Source organism: Lottia gigantea, assembly GCF_000327385.1.
Source record: "Lottia gigantea unplaced genomic scaffold LOTGIsca_85, whole genome shotgun sequence".
NCBI classification, from domain to species: domain Eukaryota; kingdom Metazoa; phylum Mollusca; class Gastropoda; family Lottiidae; genus Lottia; species Lottia gigantea.
The window spans coordinates 864957-885398 of NW_008710807.1; the positions used below are offsets into that span (position 1 = coordinate 864957).

A 20442-nucleotide genomic window follows, 5' to 3' on the forward strand; every position below is an offset into this window, starting at 1 on the left:
CCCCCCCCCCCCCCCCCCCCCACTCAGTCACAGATTTCTTACCATTGAGTTGTATTAAACATGGTGCTGGGACTATGACACTCCTCCCAATCCCCGACCCAATTAAAAAGAACCAAAAATACGATTCCTAAAATCGCAACTGTAGATTTAACTTTTTGACGCTCGTTTCTGTTTTTTTTTTTCAGGCTATAGGTCAAGTATAACAGCATACCCCAGACAGCCGACATACGGCGATCGCCTGACTTTAACCTGCGACTCCGATTTTACATATAGCAATGTTACCAATCAGACGGGGTACAGATGGTATAAAATAATTGATACTAAGTCAGTTCTCTTGAATAATACCGAGAAGACATATTCTTTAGGACCATCATTAACTGAAGGGGATCAGGGAAGCATCTTCCAATGTAAACCAGTTTATAAGTTCATAGGTTTCAGCCTAAGTCCTCAATACACAGTCAATATATTCAGTGAGTGTTTTAAAAATGTGTTGGTATTATGTACAGTCTATTTAAAACTAGACCTTCCGTTCCATTTATTTTTAAAATCAATTTAAATGCAACCACTACAGACGAGTCGTCTTTTTAACTTTCAAACGCGGAGACAAGAAGATGAAGATTGGTCACACAGATGGCGAATCTGTCCCGGCAAGTTATAAATGTTATTGTGGGTTCGCATTAGGAAATCCTCGGCAGATTCCGTAAAGCTGAAACTAGCAGAATTTTCACAGTAGGCTGTTTGGTGGGTTCGTTGACACCCGAGTTTTAAGCTTAGAGAGATTGAAACGCTTACGGCACATATACTGCATTTGGAATTGTTGTCATATTTTCTTATCTTAAACTATTTTTTTTAGCAGGAAATCCAGAACCGCTTGGTAATTTAAAAGTTCTGGGAATCGATGGCGATCAGGTGACAATTCACTGGCAACCAGGGAGAATTTCCAGGGCCTTGCAATCGTTCGTAATCGAACATAAAACTCCGTCAAGCGATTGGACGAATTTGATTATGCAACGCAGTGGCGGGGTTGCAAACCAAACATACATTTCAACGATTAACCCTCGGACCTTGAATGATTATAGAGTCAAGGGGATTAATGCTGTCGGTGATAACTCATACAGCAATGTACTATCTGTATATGTTGACAATGAGAGGAATGCTACGAAGCCCACGATGGGTCCAATGGTCAACGGTATGTTCTTGCTTTCGCCCTGTTGTATTAAATTGCTCAGTGAGTTAGACCATTGCTCGGGGGACCATGGTTCCATTTCTGTTTGCGTTTCTTCCTGTCAGTGATGCTGGTCGAGGAGACTGACATGGAAAAAGCGTCCAGTCGTATGGGTGGGACAATAATCAGTGGCAACGTTTGCTACAGACCTCGGATCTTCACAATGGTAAAGGTAATACCAATGGCCCACTTTCTTGTTTCACGGCCAGCGATTTGATTGGATTGTACGCCAGCGAATATAGCCAATCAGAGCCCTCGTTTTCATGTGTAATAATATTTTTAACACCTTTAATCTAGGGCTCAAGTTGGCTGTATATAATCATATCAAATAGCTGACCGTGGGCCATTGCTGTTGCTGCTGTCTTGGCAAATTTATTTTATCGAGTGATGTGGTCAACAGTGAATTGTGTCATGTGATTGTAGACAACTCTTGTCTACGATTTTGTATTATTTGACTCCAGGCCAATGTATTATCTCCTCATAGTGACACGCCAAATAACCATATCAAATTTAACAGTCATGGGATTTCCTGTTTTTCTTTCAGTCGACAATACCGTTCTTGTGATTTGTGTGGTCATAGGAGTTATAGCAGTTCTGATTTTTACAACTATCATGGTTCTTATTTTTACTAGAAGGAGAAAGGACAAAGGTTTGTAGCCAGTGAGTTTTCTATATAACATTAGATGTAGAAACATCACTGTTAAGAACTCATTGATAAGCCCACGCCCTCAACCGGTAATAACGCTACTGTTCGTAGCTAGATGTATCACAGTTGTGGTTTCTTATTGGAAATAGAGTTACCTCCCATACAAAGAGACCAAAAGAAATTACTTTCTGATTATGATTCGGCTAATGAGGACAGACAACGCCATGCAGTGTGTAATGGGGGAAATTGTGCAGAGATCTTAATCTTCATGGACTTTCATTCGGTCTGATATATCTTTCAGGTGAGAGACTGGTAGAAGATGAAAATATACACAGAGATAGTCCATCGAGATCTTCAGAGGGATCCGGTAGCGTCGGTATTTTCGCCAGAGCCCCATCTTTTGAGGGAACATCGGAACAAATAAGAGGCAGTGAGCCTACCATCGGCTCATCAGAAACTAACTATGTCCATAACAATGACGATAGCAGAACTAATATTAATCTACCTAGAATGAACAGCGATAGGCGTTCTTCGGAATCCAGACGTGTCCACTTCCCGCTTTCAGACTAACAAGATATGGAACACGGAGAAACACATCTTCACTCCGTCTACTACCTTGACATCAATAGTGATTTGATTAGCAAAATGTTAAAGGTTGGGAAAACTTCAATCTAATAGTACCTTGACCGGATGATACGTTAGCGAAAACAGTTAACCAGAGCATTCGACAGAAATACTATATGACTCATGCGAACATGAACATGAACATTTGTGGCTTGAATACCATAGCAGATATGATGTGGCCAACTTCTTTGTTGGGGATCCTTTCAACCAGCTGGTTCTTGGCCAAACGTCAGGGCAGTGATCTTTCCCGGATAATTAAACCAATTTACAGCTGGATTGTCTGAAATGATTAGGAAAGCTACATCTTACATGGTTTTTGTTTTTCATTAATGTAAATTCAAGGCAAAATCATTGTTTTTTGAACATCATTTGCGTTTAAATTGTTCATATATAGAACCCTTTCAATTTTATTTTTTTAAGAATTACGCTTAATTTTATCAGCTTTTAGATTATGTAGATGTTGTATATCACACCAAGTGTAAAAGTGCGAAGAAGACGATGTACAGTGTACGGCGCGGTGTCCGGTGCTGGATTATCAACACAGTAGAAACTAGAAGAAACGAATCTGTGTCCGCACCGTGTCCGGACCCGTACCTCGTGTGTTCACTTCTTCTATTTTCATTTGTATCAATTATTCCGCACCGTACACCACATCGTACACCGCACCGTACACCGTACCTCGTCTATTCGCTACGGCGTATACTCGACTTATAATTCAATGTACCAGCACCTCGCCAAATTTTCTGTAAATACATGTCTTTACTTTTTTTATATTATTCAGTGAATTTATATTATATTTCCAGCAAATTAAAATATATAATAAAAATTGTTTTTTTCTCAAAATATGATTCCCTTTGACTGTTTTGGCGCCCTTTAATCGTTACCACACAAATTGAATTATTTTCGAGAGTCGTTTCGGAGACATCAGCAATTTCACTCTTTCAATTCAAATCAAGATTTAAGCAATTCCAATCTAAAACTTTATCACAAATTTGATGATAAATTTGATAACAAAATATTAAAGTTATGAAATTTGTATCGAGATAACATTAAACCTTGTTGACTCTGCAAAATTATCTCCCCCAAGACGTGTTCTTATTACAAATTAACGCAATTGCTTCAAGCCACTGTTCAAAAATTGCTTTCAAAAAGTGTGAATTTAATTGCCACTTGCCTCTCGCAGTCATGCCTACAATTAGTACGAGTATTTGCTTGTTCAATAAATGTGGAAAATATGAAGGAATATTAAAGATTATGACCGTTCTACGATATTGACCCCCAAAAAAAGGTACATGGCTTCTGCGTTTGCAGTTTTTTTACAATCTTTGTATATCAAGAACACACAGCTTTTTTAAGGCATTTAATTTTTCTCATTCCTCATCCGAGGTTCCGAAAATCTTTCAGTAATTACAGGAACCAAAGACTTCGAAAGAGAAATCGGAATGATTTTGATCAAAGCGTCCCTGATACACATACAAGATTTCTGACAGGACAACGTTATTGAACCAATTTAAAATGTTACCGTATAATTCATTCGAATTTATTGTCTGATTTTAAAGACTGTATCTTCTGATACTGTGAAATTTCGCATGCGAGTCCCTCGACGTCGAACAGTGGTAATTAAGGAAAGTATTCATGCATTTTATTACATACGCAGATTCCCCAAGAGTCGAATGCTCCTTTCTGCTGTTATGAAATAATTGGATTATATTGTCTATTTTTTTGATGTAGACGAGAAAAAAATGACTGGATAACAGAATTTGGTGGCACGAACACGATAAAGTTCCCAGTTTCTAAAAATATTGTAGATTAATGTTGGAGCGTAAACGTTATAAATTAACTATTTGAAAAAGTCAAAAATAATGTTTTTCTTCACTTTACGTGCAAGTTTAGTCGTACAAATGTTTGAGAAACCTGGCCATAATCGTCGGTATTGTTATCGTCGTTATCATCGTCATCGTCACTATCGTCATCGTCATCATCATCGTCATCATCATCGTCCTCACCATTTTCACCAGAATCGCACTCAATCATCTCTGATAATCTTCAGCTTCGATCATTCGAACCCACTGATCACCAAATCAGTGTCAGCTATTGCATCATGTAACATGATTGTCGATAAATTCCATTTTACAGAAATCAATATCCATGGTAATAAATACCCTTTGTGATCAAAAGACACAAACTCTTATTTATACTGGGTTCTTATCTTCGAGGTTTGATTTGATCAAATCAATGAATATATCGTACACTGCAAAAAGAAGCACACAAGAAATACCTCCTGAGTACAAGTATACTGCTTCGATTTCACAGCAACAAGATACAGAACTCTGTCCAATTTCAATATTTTAATATTTTCAAATTATCTCTAGTATATCTAACCAAGTGCCTTAAGATGATAACGTCAAAATCAGAAGAAGTTGTAATAAATTTCATATCCTTCAGGCAAGAAAGTATCCGGGAAAATTTGCTGAATTTGACATATTGAAACTGGGCCGTAGACAATATATTTATTACATTTCAACGTGAGTCTGACAATCTTTAGGAGGTCGAAACAGTACATTGATGTATCGAAATTCTTAGAGTTTTCAAATCGCACAATGTATTTTTCTATGTTTTTTATTATATCTTTATCTCGACGATTTCCACTCCCTGATTGCATGTATTAAGGCTGTATCTTGATTTCCTATCTGGATGATTCTTTAGTTAATAGAACTTGACTTCAACTCGAATCACTATGGTATGCAAAGGGTACGCTCGTGGAAAAGTATACAACACTTCATTCCGTTTAACCCAGTGTTCAATCTCGGCATAGGTTTGCGATAAGATAATACCCTCGGATCTTTCAACCCAGAAAATTAGAACGTAAAACTCCATTCATTTAAGTTCATTTCGTCTATTTGTCATTGGTCAGAGCGACCTGAAAATGTCTTGCTGTGTAATAATGTTAAAATACTCCCCATTGTCTCTTTCTTATCTTATTGTTTTATTGAATATCTTGTTTAAATACTCGAGGGGGGAGTATCAAATGATGTAATGTTTTATTTTGATTATTGAATTGTCTAGAAATTGTTCATTATTTTTCATCGAAAATTTATTGCGTTGTGAATAATGGAAATAAAAACAACAAAATGAAGGAGGAAAGGGAAAAAGGGGGGTAGTAGTGGTGAGGAAGGTGGGGGTGGGAAGGGGGCGGGGTACTGAAGAAGAAGGGGCGGGGCGAAAGGAGGAGGGGATAAGACGAAACAGTGGATGAGGCTTTCCAGAAGGATGAGCTTGAGATCTCGACGATTGTCAAACGCAAAAACAATATTGCTAATATACGTATCCTCATCACATAAACAATACAAGCTATGTCGATTCTCCAAAAGGGGTACCGATAATATATTCCGGAAGTATAAGAATGTCCTAGCTCGCTACTAGTCGACTAGTAAATTACGACAGGGTGTCAGCCATTTGTTTACATTACCTTTTGAAAATCAGGCCACGTATTCTCAAAACGATCTTAGCGCTAAGATGTCCTAGAATCAATGTTAGAAGATAAGAACCTAGGACATCCTAGAAACAATGTTAGAAAATAAGAACCTAGGACATCCTAGAAACAATGTTAGAAAATAAGAACCTAGGACATCCTAGAAACAGTGTTAGAAGATAAGAACCTAGGACATCCTAGAATCAATGTTAGAAGATAAGAACCTAGGACATCCTAGAAACAGTGTTAGAAAATAAGAACCTAGGACATCCTAGAAACAGTGTTAGAAGATAAGAACCTAGGACATCCTAGTGCTAAGATCGTTTCGAGAATACGTGACCAGGAAACCAGTAATCAGTAATGTTCAAAAGCAAACTAATCTTTACTTTTATTCATTAAAAGCGAACCAGGTTAATAAAAATCTAGTGGCGGATTTCATGAGCTCGCTTTTTCTCTTTGGTCAATATCCATGAAAAAGGCCAATAATAAAATTATCGATCTGGTAGGGTTCTTCCCCTTTATGATTGAGTATTTCTTAGACATTAAAGTCAAATACTTGATCAATATAAATTTCAATCGGAAAAATACTAGATTTTTTTTACGATCGTAGCAACAAATATGGAAATTCAATAAAAGCTGGATAGTCTTTCTAAATTGATGATTTATCGGCGTGAAATTCTAAAGATGAGATCATTTTTATTCAAATTACCATCAATAAATCGCAATTTTATTATCATTTTATGACGTAATCGATAATTCCTTTGATAAGCCTCTAAAACACCTATACAAAGGCCCATAACTCACGCTAAACAAAAGCGCGCCTGTCAGCGGACAGAAAAGGAAGAGCAGACGTGAGTTAAGAAAAGCGCGGTAAGTTTATCGATACATTAGAAAGTTGTTAGGTTTGACGTCTGTCTGGCACGAGGTGTAGTTCTAGTTATCACGAGCGGTAATTCTAAATCATTGTACATAATATATCCACGGTGTACAGTTAATACAGCCGAACGAATATTGGATACTTTCAATTATACTTTTCGCGCCTGAAAGTCGTCGGCGATAATAGGAAAATATTGGAAAAGTTGGCATTCAGACGACCCGTTCATGAAACGAGAGAAATGGATAATTAACGTATAGGATATATTGGAATTATTAGTTTTAAAATTTTCTGGTTTTATTTTAATAGTTTACATGAATTTGTATACATAACTCAGTACTTATTTACGTTTATACTTCTAAAACCAGAAATCCAGGTGTGCAACCGTTACTAGCGCGTGAAACCGCAAATTTGGGTAGGCCTAATTGAAATATAAATATTAACAGTATTTTTTGTTTGTTGGCAATGTGGCACTATTTTGATACAGGATACATAGAAAACTTGCATCGGAATTAGTCGGTAAAAGTCGTCCGTTTGACTTGTGTGCGTTACAGATAGAGAGAAAAGCGTGGTAAAAGGTTCTAGCCGTGTACGGGGTCGTCTGCGTTACAGTTACTACGTTACGATATGCCGAACTACAAAACAATCCGAAAATACTGGGCAAAGCGCGGTGAAAGTTCCTGATCGTATTCGTTACAGTTTACTGCATCGTCTGCGTTACAGTTACTACGTACTTTACCGAACAATAAAATACCCGAATTTGAATTTGAACATAAACCACGTTTAATGAAAAGTAGAGTACGGGATTAGTAATAAATTTTGATGAGTAACGATGGAGATTTAAGCTAGTAACCAAGTTCCTCTGATTATTTTATTCACGTGGGTAGAATCAACAGGATCTCACGTGTAAATTGGTAAAGGCTTCGCAAACACCTAACCATTCAGTTGCTTTAAGATTTTCGTTTCGTTTTAAGACGTTTTGGAAAATATTTTGTACATAATTCAATATATAAAGCAGGCAATAAATGGAACCGCAGCTTAGCGATATTGTATATATTTGATGGTAATATTTAGAAATAACAATAGGGATAAATTGGACTAAACCGAACCAAAAAAATTAACAGAAAACTGGATATAAACCAAACGATTACTGGATTTTATTTTATTCAAAATGTGTTGTGTAAATAATTCTCGGATGTTTAAACTTATAACTATTTGTGTTTTTCTCTTCTCTTTGGTACAAACTTTGGATACTAAAGGCAAGAAGCGGTGAGTTTTTTTTTCTATGTAATAAAAATTATTAATTAATCTCGATTAATTCATAAGGCCCAAGATATATTTCGTTTCGTATATTTTGGATGGGTTGCTTCACTTATGCCATGCTCCCTTCTTCAAATCAAGTTCAGCCTGATGAATATATCCAGAGTTTTTGTGAAGCCTTTCCTTTCTTCCAAGTCCGTAGCGTAAACCAACCCGTAGCCAGACTTGATTGTTCGGAGGGGCAAGTAAAATATCCGTAGGGGGGAATGGTATATGGTGTTTAGTTGCAGAGGTCGGTTGTCAGAATTATTTTCAGGGGGCAATTCATGTTTTAGTGGGTAGGAGCATTGCCTTCATTACCCCCTCGAAGTTAAAAGGAGGCAAAGATGGTGTCTGGAAGTATTCAGAATATATAATAGAAAATAAATAGATGTTTTCGAAATGTAAAATTTGAAATCAGACAGCACCCATACCTCCTGTTTTAACACCTAACTAACTTGTTTTTAAAACAAGGGATCACAGAAAAAATCAACACACATGAAACATTCTATACTCTGGAAATCAGAACATACTGCGAAGCAAGCGGAAGTAGCTTATCCAGTGCGAAACCAGACATTACTGCACAACCCAAATTTTTTTCACCACCACCAGACCAAGCATGCACTTTTCTCCATTCACGGTGACCCATCGTATCCCTGAATATGGGTTTAGGGATGGTGTTATTAACGAGGTGGTATGGTGAATGGGGACGTGGTCCGGACACCATGACTGTGGCCTGAACTCAGACGATGTCAGTATCCTAAATTGTTCAAATAATGTTTTTTAGACCTAACGTCTTTATAATTAAGATATTATCAAACTATGCTCAGAATGTAATGAAAACAATGTTCCCCGTGGAGTATAATAGCACCGGGCATAACGAACACGACTTAAAATATACTTACACCATAATTATAGGTCACGATAGGAATAAATCTACATTTTCACAGTTTGTAGCACTTAATTTCAGCTCCCTGAAACACTTATAACATTTTAATATTGGCCTGTAATTAGGTTGTTATTCTTTAAAGCGAGTTTCAATGACCAAATTCTACTTCCTACTCAGGTATGAATTCCAAATTTGGCATCATGTTCATCTGAAATAAAATAATAAATAACCGTTTGTTATTTATAATAGTTGCAACAGCTTTGTAACTACGTCATTACGTACATAACCCGTTTTAATTGTAGACGAACAGCTAATTTTCAGTTAACATTCAGCTAATAATGTTCAATAATAGACGAACTTATCCCTTTAAAATGCCGATAATTGCACCTATGTTTGACTACAATACATTAATTAGTGCATTGTTAGTTAACAAATTATGAGTAAACGATTATAATCGACTGATTAGACTAAACGTTACAATTTCAATAGAGATCTAAGCAGGTTAATTGGTAAACAATTCAAAGCTGGAAGATACATAGAAGCAACCACAGCTGTAACGCAACCCAAGTTAAAATGTAGCACAGAAGGGTCCGGAGGATAAAAGGGCACTTTTTGTTTCGTCGTATTTTCAAAAGTGAAATATTTGCCTTCATTACGCTACGGCCTTGGCAATATATGAACACTGAAGAGCAATTGCTTTCAGAACGAACTTGATCCTTTAGTGATCGCCGATTTCTTCAGCTAATCTTAACACCCGTATGTAACACGATCGTTTATTGGCTAAATCGAATAATGAGCCAGGCAGTGCTTAGTTGGATAATGTACCCATTTGTACAGCGACAAGCAATAAATGGACATTGAAGACAAGTCGCTTTCAGAACAAACTTGATCCTGTAATGGTCGCTAATTTTTAAAGCTTTTATACACTCCACGCGACCACTAAAATGGGTCTCTTGCAAACCTAGTGCTTAACTCAATGGCAGAGCAACTGTTGATTTCAATGACTGCTAGCAGGTGGTTAAAATCTACGACCTTCCGACAGACGACAGGTCATCGCTAGTCCGCATCATTCAGCGTTAGCATTGACTACAACAAATCGCAATTTAAACGATGAGTTCTGCAGTGCGCAATATCGACAATGTTCCGCTAATAATATATATATCAAGAATCTGTCATTTATAAAATGAAATCCAATCAGTAATCCGATCCTAAAATGAAATGAAAAGTAAATAATTTCAGAAATTAAAAATGTTTTAGAGCAAAAGATCGATTTCAATTTCTGAATTTGTGCATTTAATCTTCTCATGGCTTGACATCGAAGTGTCTTGAAGTGTTTTAATAAGAATGTTTCACAAAACAAGTTCAATTTACACCAGAGTTTCCTTCACCAATTGTGTCTAATCCGTACAGCAGAACTCTTGAAGGTGTCGACGTTCACTTAAATCTGTTCTATTACCACTGAGCTATGTGTCAATGTGTAGGATTGTTAATCAAGAAAGGTTGAAGAGGACTTTTCTGTCGTAAAAATTGATGTTTGCTTTCATTTAAATAATCACTTCAAAAGCTAGCTGTCCTGATGAAGGTGTGTAATTGCAACGCGTATCGGCTGCATGAGATGAACTCTTATCAATTGGAATGAGAAGTTGCATGGGCAGAATAGCACCAAGCCCCAGATGAGTGCTTGTTTGTCTTCGGCTCTCACAACCAAAACAAAACGTCTGTTGCAGCAATGAGGACGGAAGACACATAAAGAGTAAGCATTGTCCTGTGTTTGACGATGGCATCGCTTGCATAACTTCATAACAGTAATCAAATGCTGCCTGAAAATTCGAAAAACAACCAAACTATGTACTTTGTGACTGAAAGAATGAAAGAGTTGATTTATGTTATCTGGAGGCATGTTTACGATGTCAGGTGTGTTGAGAGGCAGATCATTCAGAGAGATTCTGGAGTAAGAATCAATTCGGCGTTCCTGATAGAATGATAATTAGTTAATTATATTTAGCCTTAAGCAAGAACCAGTATATTACTGGACAAACATGGCCAGTACTATTTCGATTTAGAATTTTATTGTCATCGTACAATTTTAAGATTTTTTATAAACAAAAAGCGAGTGAGATGGATTGAAAATGAAGGCATGCTATCAAAGAAATTGGAACATTTGCCCTGAAATGTTAACATCTTGCAAAAATCAACTTGGCAGTCCGTTAACGTCCTGGGATCTCATTCGCTTCACTAGCCGTATTCGGTTCAGAAAACGTAAAACTCCATTCAATTACATTCTATTACTCCTGACTTACTTTCATGTTAGTCGCAATTTGAACATTAAAGACATAGCGTTTTGTGTTATCTTTGAAATTCTAAATGAAATGAAGTCTTGTGTGAACTCTTTTACTTTAAATCTCCAATATAAAACTCATTACTTTTCAAACAATGCATATAAGAACAAAACATTTTTAATAATAAAATATAATGGAATAGTATTACAGGGTGTTTAAGTTACATTCTCTATAAGCTGATATGTGTGCCAAAACTATGTAATACATACACGTATTCGACTCACGATCTTTCCACGTATTTAGAAAGGCAAACACTGATGGAAATTGGATATGAATAAAAAGCAATTTGGTTAAGAAACATTCATCGTTTTTCGTTTTAATGTTTTTCAATCAATAAGTTTTATATACATCTGAGTCTAACAATATACACATTCTAAGGAAGTTCAGATTTGAATGATAATTCAGCCAATCAAATATACCCCCAATGAAACATCGTCTCAAATAGTACGTTATTCTAGGATATGCGTTTGTGATCATTAAATGGAATTAGACTTATTTGATTAAAATTCAGAGTCCCCCAAAGAAACTTTTGCGGACAAATGTGCTGTTGTTGTCCGTACGATGGTCATCGTTTTATCTTCTTGTCCCTTAGAGCACTCACAAGCGTCAATATTTGATAATGTTTATGGATCCCAACTCTTACAATATCTTTCTATATTCTAGAAGCAAACGTTTAAAAGCTCACAAATTCGATTGAGATTAGAACCCACGACCACAATTTGTTTGAGGTAACCAAGCAAATGACAATCTGGTTGAATAGCATTCAACTCGTGTAAATCACACAATATAAAAATCTCTCAGCGAATCTGTGAAAGTGAAGGAGCTGTTAGGTTGTAAAATAGTTGATTTCCCAGTAGAGGGCACCAATTAAGATTGAACAAAGAAAACGAAAGATTGTTGAACTGTTTCCAGACCTCTTTTAAAATTAGTGTTAAAACCGACAAGACCGGCTAATCATAATGAATGGTTATTCCGATGAAGGAAGAATTGCTATGATGGAGAGAGGAATCTTCAATTTTCGGGGTGCAATTTTGAATACCTTGCTTGATCTTTTTAAATTAAGGAAATTAAAATTCGAAGGCGAATTGTGAAGATTTGAATAACACATCCTTCAGACGCATTGGGTGAAAAATGATGAGAAATTTGATAGAATTCATTAAGTGTACATGAAGTTTTGATTTATCAAACGTATAGCGAATTTGACATATTGAAACACATAGATAAAGGCCATAGGATGCGGTTTCCTAAGGAGTTATATTAGTCCATTGTTATCATTTTTATTAAAGATATCAAGAAATGGCAAAAAGGATACTTTATTATAAAAATATTGGCTGAATTGACTTTGTTTTTTACACTCTCTCTGTATTTTTTTTTACTTGAATTTTAGTTATGTTTATTCTTTGTATTCTTCTGTCTGTATTTTGCATTTAGTTGGATTTTAATTCTGCTTTTGTGGTAAAGACTGGCTTAATCTTTCAGATCTCTTCTGCGTCCTACAAACAAAAGAGAAAAAGAAAATTACAAAATGGATACTTTATTATACAAAGAAAATGATAATTTGACTTGACGAAGATATATTTCTCAAATTTTAATTCTTTTAAATGAAAGAACACTTGATGTACGAGAGAATAGATACAGTCATGTTTTTGATGATTTTTTTTTTATTAATTTTAGAAAATAAAAATGTGAAATTACAAGATAACATTACAACCGAAATTAAATTTTTACACTCGAATTCTACAAAGATTTTGTTACAATCAATCATTTTCCTTTTTTTTTTAATCAGTTACAATTTTTCTAAAGGGAATCGACATCAAAGTCAACCATATAGAGAATCGTTCTTTTCATGTTTCGTTTACTTTTTATCATTATTCCAATATTTACATCAATCGTGAATGAAATTTGTACGATGTTCCAAATGGCGGCCATCTTTTGATTTGAGATTGAAATCTTTTATCAATGTTTGTCTGATACAAACGATTTTAATTCTTTTCTAATTAAGTAAAGTGGAAATAAAGTACATTTCAATCAAACTTTGAGGTTTTGAATTTGCTAATTTGTGTTTTAATAAACCATTTTAAAATCAAAGCTCCGTCGAACGATAGGTATAATGTAACACGTAGATAATATGCAACCTTAGTTAGGACTTATGTATACATATTAGGGGATGAAAGCCGACATCGGACTGACTCACGGAAGCACTGTCACAGGAAATTTCTCTTATCTTGAGGAGGCTTTTTGTCGGTATGATTTTTATGTGAGACTGTAATATAAACTAAAAACCAGGCGAGATTTTAGTAGAAATTCTGATAATAAAGTTTTTGATAAAATTACAGTTTGGCTATAACATATCTAGTAATATAGATAAGAATAATTTGATTACGGCTTCGTATCACCTGCTGCCAAATGTTTCAGTCATACGTCTAGATTATATTTCCAAATGGCGCATGTCTTTGAGGCATAGATGGTTTCAGTACGATTCTAGTACGGTGTATATGTACTATAGTTTAGATACTATTACGATGTAGGCTACATGTATATGAAATTCGCTCCTAATAGCGCATGTCCTGAGGACAGAATTGGTTCGAGTATCGCCCATACGAAGCTAGTGTAATTCGAATGCTACTAACTTAACAACACTAGCTCGTAAATTCCGCTTCTTAATTTAGGCCACCTATAACCTTTTGCTGGGCGACTGTTATTTTTTGTTCTTCAGGTTCACAAACAAAATAGTACATATAATCAGATGTGCCATTTTTGGATCCGATTCTTATCGAGAAGATCCAGGATAACTGATGGACTATGTTCCCGATTTTGTGACATTTTTTGCTTGGATTAATGTATTGCTTTCGAATGAATGAAAGTTGGCTTTATGTTTGTGAGTTGGCCTATCGCATCAATTTTGCTAGTTTGCGGGCTTTCACTTACGGGTTGATGTTTGGTTAATTGTTTGGAAGGGTGTTTTTCGGTTTCCCAGTGATAGTGTTTCAGCCTGAATTTACTCATTCTAGCAATTGAATTGAGATTCGTCTGATTTGAATATCTCTAATCATTTCCGTAAATAAAATGTAACCTTCACTCAACACCTACATCATGTTATTTGACGTATTTTGATAATTTTATACCCTCCTTATCTAATCTAATTCATGGTTTTTAGTTTATATCTTAAATTTAATCACCAAGGTAACGGTTATAAGTGATATGACGTCAGACGTTGCAGAAATTAAATCTATTTAGATTTTAATTTTATTAGGGATTAAGAGCCAAATATATATGTTTTAACAAGCCAAAGAACTTTAAGAAGAGCTATCTGGTTTTCTTAAAAGATTTTCTTTTGGTTTTCAAAGAGAAGCTTTCGCTGCCAAAGAGGACGAACCCGACGCCCTTGGTAACACAGCTCCGCTTAGGATTAATGGCTGTCGAGGAATCGTTAACATGTGCATCTTTGAAACATATAATGAAATACAACCAATGGAGTTTTACGTCCTACTCTTCTGCATTTAATTGGGCTAATGAAGATGGGTAACGCCATGCAGAGTACAATGGGGATAAGATTCCCCAGGACAGAAGCATTAGCCTGTTCTTTTTTATTTCCAACCTGTATCACGTGGGGCAACGACTCATTGTCCTATCTGAACGACTAAACGCCTTTTCTGTGTCAGCCTCTCTTACCTGTATCATTTACAGGTGAAAACTGATTAAGAAATCTTCTGGTAGGCCCACATCAGATCACAAAATTGATTATTTTTGGTGAATCAAAGCATGCCCCAATGAAATAGATTTGTTATTATATCGTACCAGTATACCAAGATGTTTGTTTTAAATGAAACTTAACAAAATAACTAAAAGTTACTAAGTATAATTATATCCCTGATAGAAGTTTGTTTTTTCATGATTTGATATATTTCTATTATAAATTGCCACAGCTGATATTTCACTTTCAATTCCAAACTCTTCAGTCAATTATATTATATATATGAAATTTACATTAAAGAGGCGAACCCACGAGAGTATTTGATGTTACATTTGATTTTGGTTACATTTTATACTCGAGTGACCAGTCATATTACTATATTATGTATTTCTATTTCGCTTTAAAGAGGCTAACCCATGACAGCATTTGATGTTACATTTTGGTTACATTTTATACTCGAGTGACCCGCCATATTACTATATTATGTATTATGCTTTAAAGAGGCTAACCCATGGGAGCATTTGATGTTACATTTTGGTTACATTTTATACTCGAGTGACACGCCATATTACCATATTATGTATTTCTATTTCGCTTTTAAGAGGCTAACCCATTCCAGCATTTGATGTCGTAGTTTGTAAGTCAATTCCTTAAAAGCATAGGCATAGTCGATTTAAAGATACTGGCCCGTCGAGGCAATAGAAGTGTATGTTTATTTTCTTGGGATCAATATGGTTCTGTATCATGAACAATTAATCAGCCTTATATAACGGTTCACCGTTTAAAACACAAACCAACCTGTTGACGTCATTGCCTCGGTATGTAAAGCTAATTGCCTATTGCTAATTGGTTAATGAATTTAACTTACAAAGCCTATTGGAATTATTTTTGCGATTCAAACACAGGGCCATTTCCCCGGCGAATATCAAAACGTGACCAATTGTTAACATCGTTATGCTTACAATAGAACTAATCTCGAAGGTAAATAGCCGCCATTTTGCATTCTGATACAAATACTTCCCTTAATACCTAGGTAAATAATATTTTTCATTTTACGGTGTTTGCCTTTTATAGGCTGGGAAACTGGTAATACCGCCTGGATTTAGAAAATACTTAACAAAATTACTTATATGTCTATCCGTTCGAGACAAATTCTTAGTTTTCGATGTCGAAAAACTTGTCATCTACCAACAACCATCTAATCTGCGATATCAGCTTCTATTTGAAGCAGACGTTAACCTTAGCAGAACCTGGAATATAATCAGACATGTAATAAATAACGTAAACCAAATGTTACCAGCCATTACATCCCCCCAACATCATATACTTTCAGTTCTAAAGAATTCCGAAATACAATTACACAATAACCAATTATCTTTTACCATATTTCGACAACAAAGCCCAATGCAACTAATTTAGTTCCTAATAGCCGTTGGTACTATTGACTGATATTCTTCCAGCAACTCCAGGAATTACTTACTCAAACATTCTGGAATTGGAACCAGTGTAAAGTACACAGAACTGACGTTTGGTGCCACAAGGAATATTTCCTGAATAAACTAAGTTAATTGCTTCATATACAATACAGTACTGTTTAGATTAGTTTTGCTATGGTATTTACTAACCGGCAATCATCAAGTCTGTTTACTTGCTTTAGTAAATTTGAATGTACGCTGTATTTCTGCTGTGCTTTTCTATTTGACTGCACCTTGTTTAACTCTAAATTTAGAAATACGCGTTGTATTGTCATCAGTGGCGTCCCAAAAATTACCGCTTAAATACGCCACCGAATTCCATCTTCATTAACCCATAACGTGCAAAATAGTAGTACGTCCAACTCCATTCATTTCATTTTTCATGTATTGCCATCGACAAACAACAATGTTTCTAACTACCCCACTACCTTTCTGCACCTAATCGACTTGTGCAACGCTATGCAGTGTGCAATGGGGGAATTTTTGCTAGGACAATGGTATAAGCATACTCCTTTCAATTTCCAACTAGCGAGTCTGTAGCTCATTACACCCCTTCAGGAAAGGTCTTTTAGTCCATGATGTTATTTTGGCCTTTTGATTTCAAATATATCAGCAGGCCGTATATTTAATATGTTTAAACCTTTTCGTCTACTTTCTGAGCTGTGAATATCATATATTAAAGAATTTTGATCGAGAGTATAAAGTGAAATGATAAAACTATCTATATTAGTCTAGACTTTACATGTTTTTATTTTATTATCAACATATATATCATCAACTCATCTCCTGCTTACTGAAACTATTATAGTGGATTTGCTGATATTGTTGGCGTAAAGCCTCGAACCGCGAATCATACCGGTCACTACGTCTTGGATTTGCTGATATTGTTGGCGTAAAGTCTCGAACTGCGAATCATACCGGTCACTACGTCTTGGATTTGCTGATATTGTTGGCGTAAAGCCTCGAACCGCGAATCATACCGGTCTCTCTTGGATTTGCTGATATTGTTGGCGTAAAGCCTCCAACCGCGAATCATACCGGTCACTACGTCTTGGATTTGCTGATATTGTTGGCGTAAAGTCTCGAACCATGAACCACACCGGACACCACGCCACTTCTTGCTGTAGGAAATCGGAACCCAAAGTAGAGCAATGCGGCAGCTTCTTTGGGTTTTCGCTCCCTAACCCGAACGCCACTCCAACAGAATTGCAATCGTCTAAAATTGGACGGTCATAAATTGAATAATTTTCTATTAATTTTGATGTCTTGCATGATCCTAGCGTATCTCGTAAATATCTGTAAAATCTCGTATATTCTCTTAAAGTCCTAATATGGCAGATGTAATATTAGAAGCTGTGGTTGAAATTTTCTAGGATTATATTTTATTATGGTTTCTGATTTGTCAGAATGGTCTGAACTTAGTCTGAATCTAGCTGACTCTTACCTAGCCTCTGATGGCTCTGTTATCTGTTGTCGGATAACTGAGCACTTGCTGATTCTTTCCTAGCCTCTGATGGCTCTGTTATCTGTTGTCGGATAACTGATAACTGAGCACTTGCTGACTCTTTCCTAGCCTCTGATGGCTCTGTTATCTGTTGTCGGATACTGATAACTGAGCACTTGCTGACTCTTTCCTAGCCTCTGATGGCTCTGTTATCTGTTGTCGGATAACTGGAAACCTACCGGCTCTTATATAGCCTCTGACAGCTATGTTAGCCGTTGTCAGATAACTGAAAACTCCCTGTCTGTTATAAAGCCTCTGATGGCTCTGTTATCCGTTGTCGGATAACTGGAAACTATCTGACTCTTATTTAACCTTTGTTATCTGTTGTCGGATAACAGTATAAATATGGATTCAGTAAAAGCTGATATTGAGCTCTCTCATCTGAAAGCGGAAAAAAAATCTTTACTGTATTACTATGTGCAACATTTTGTATATAGAATGCATTTAAAATCATTTAACTGTTATCTTTTACAGATAAATATTAATGTGTTAATATACTTATACCCATGTTAATAATCTTACAGAGAATATTGCTAAATTCTGTTTTGATAGACATATTTAACTAATTACTCTAGCTGTCAGAAATCAGGCAGAAAATCTGTTAGGAATAAAACATATATAATGAATATGAACTAGGAAAATATTTATTCAAGTGATTATATTAATTACTTTATAGGTGCGGTCTGTTTTTCATATTAGAAATTATAATCAGCAAAACAGATTATTTCTTATGGAAAGTTTACTGCTGTATAAAACATATCATAGTGTATCAAGTTTCAAATAGTTTTTTACTCAGAATTCCAGGAGAATGATTGAAACTGTAAGATGTGGAATATTTGAACTTGAAAGATAGATGTACTAAGACATCTCCCACTTCATCCCTCCCTTGGCATAATTGGCGTACCATTAATAGGCGATGCCAGTGTTCAGGGCGTTTCTAAAAATCCGAAGGCCGAGTAGGGTTACAAAATTTCCCAGAGGGGGGCACAGGCTATGCTTTTACTACGTAAATTGATAAAAATTTTGAAAGTGGGGGCCAAGAGTCTGCCTCCCTTAACCTTTTTTAACCACCTATATTTGTACCCCGTCCGTCCCTCCAACTGCCCTCACTTTGAGAGACTATGTTGTATGTACGTTCACATATTCTCTTGTGTATACTAAATTGAAAAATCAATACCTACCAATAACCACCCACATCTCACTAATTACTAGTACCAATAAATATATTGGTTTATTTCAATTCTGACATTTACACCACGGGTTAATTATCGAGCCGTTTCGGCAGTTTTACCACCTACCACGCAACCTTTCCTGTTGAAACACGAAAAAAGTTGTGATGACCCAAAGTTCGTTCCCTGCATAGGTCAAGATAATGAATTTGTATTTGAAAAGTAATATATCCGAAGGGGCAATGGTGTATGGTCGGCATTGACCCCAGTCCCCCACTCCCCTTCCTTGACCTGGCCTGTATCACTAGTTCCATTGTGCTACAGATAAAGCCAGTAATAATCAACATCTAAGACTACGTGATAAATTGTTGTCAGTCGGTTATTTTTATGAGATTAAAATTATGTACCTTGAAGCTATAACTTGTCAGTGAGGACAATCACCTGTTCCAGCCGATGGGATTATTTTCTATTTTCCGATCTACATTGGAATTAGAGACAATAACAAGTTTATCTCAATAATTTGTCAACAGGTGGTTTATGTCTGGTTATAGAGGTCAGAACGGAATGGGGGAACGAACCATCGGACGCAGTCCAGAGATGTAAGGGTCTCTGAAAATTTGTTGAACGATAATTGTTTCAAAATTCTTCCTTGTCACTTCGAGTTCATTGGACAATCTAATGGTAAATTCGGAATATATAGGAAGGAGACCCATTGGTATGAGGCCAGAAAACTGATCAGTCCGCCCCTTGTGGAGATTGTCATACGTTAATGGTAGAAGTTATCGTCTACTTCCAGAGGATGCTGATATCACAGACTAGTTAGTTGTTGGAAGATGACAAGTTAACGTCCCCTTCCAGCTAACTGATATCACAGACTAGGTAGTTGTAGGTAGATTACAAGTTAACGTCCGCTTCCAGCTAGCTGATATCACAGACTAGGTAGTTGTTGGTAGATGACAAGTTAACGTCTGCTTCCAATTAGCTGATATCACAGACTAGGTAGTTGTTAGATGACAAGTTAACGTCCGCTTCCAGCTAGCTGATATCACAGACTAGGTAGTTGTTGGTAGATGACAAGTTAACGTCCGCTTCCAGCTATCTGATATCACAGACTAGGTAGTTGTTGGTAGATGACAAGTTAACGTCCTCTTCCAGCTAGCTGATATCACAGACTAGGTAGTTGTTGGTAGATGACAAGTTATCGTCCTCTTCCAGCTAGCTGATATCACAGA

The 20442-nt window shown here is 36.2% G+C and overlaps 1 protein-coding gene across 1 annotated transcript in view; it reads left to right on the forward strand.

Moving 5' to 3' along the window:
* The window catches only part of LOTGIDRAFT_169450 (hypothetical protein), a gene marked incomplete at both ends in the record, with an annotated part of 5450 nt that extends 3009 nt beyond the window's left edge, over window positions 1-2441 (forward strand). Inside the window, 3 exons of the mRNA XM_009067734.1 lie at window positions 186-470; window positions 1770-1874; window positions 2173-2441. Of these exons, the coding sequence (XP_009065982.1) occupies window positions 186-470; window positions 1770-1874; window positions 2173-2441 (659 nt within the window). The remainder of the gene's footprint in view (window positions 1-185; window positions 471-1769; window positions 1875-2172) is intronic.
* Between the last annotated feature and the right edge of the window lie 18001 nt (window positions 2442-20442).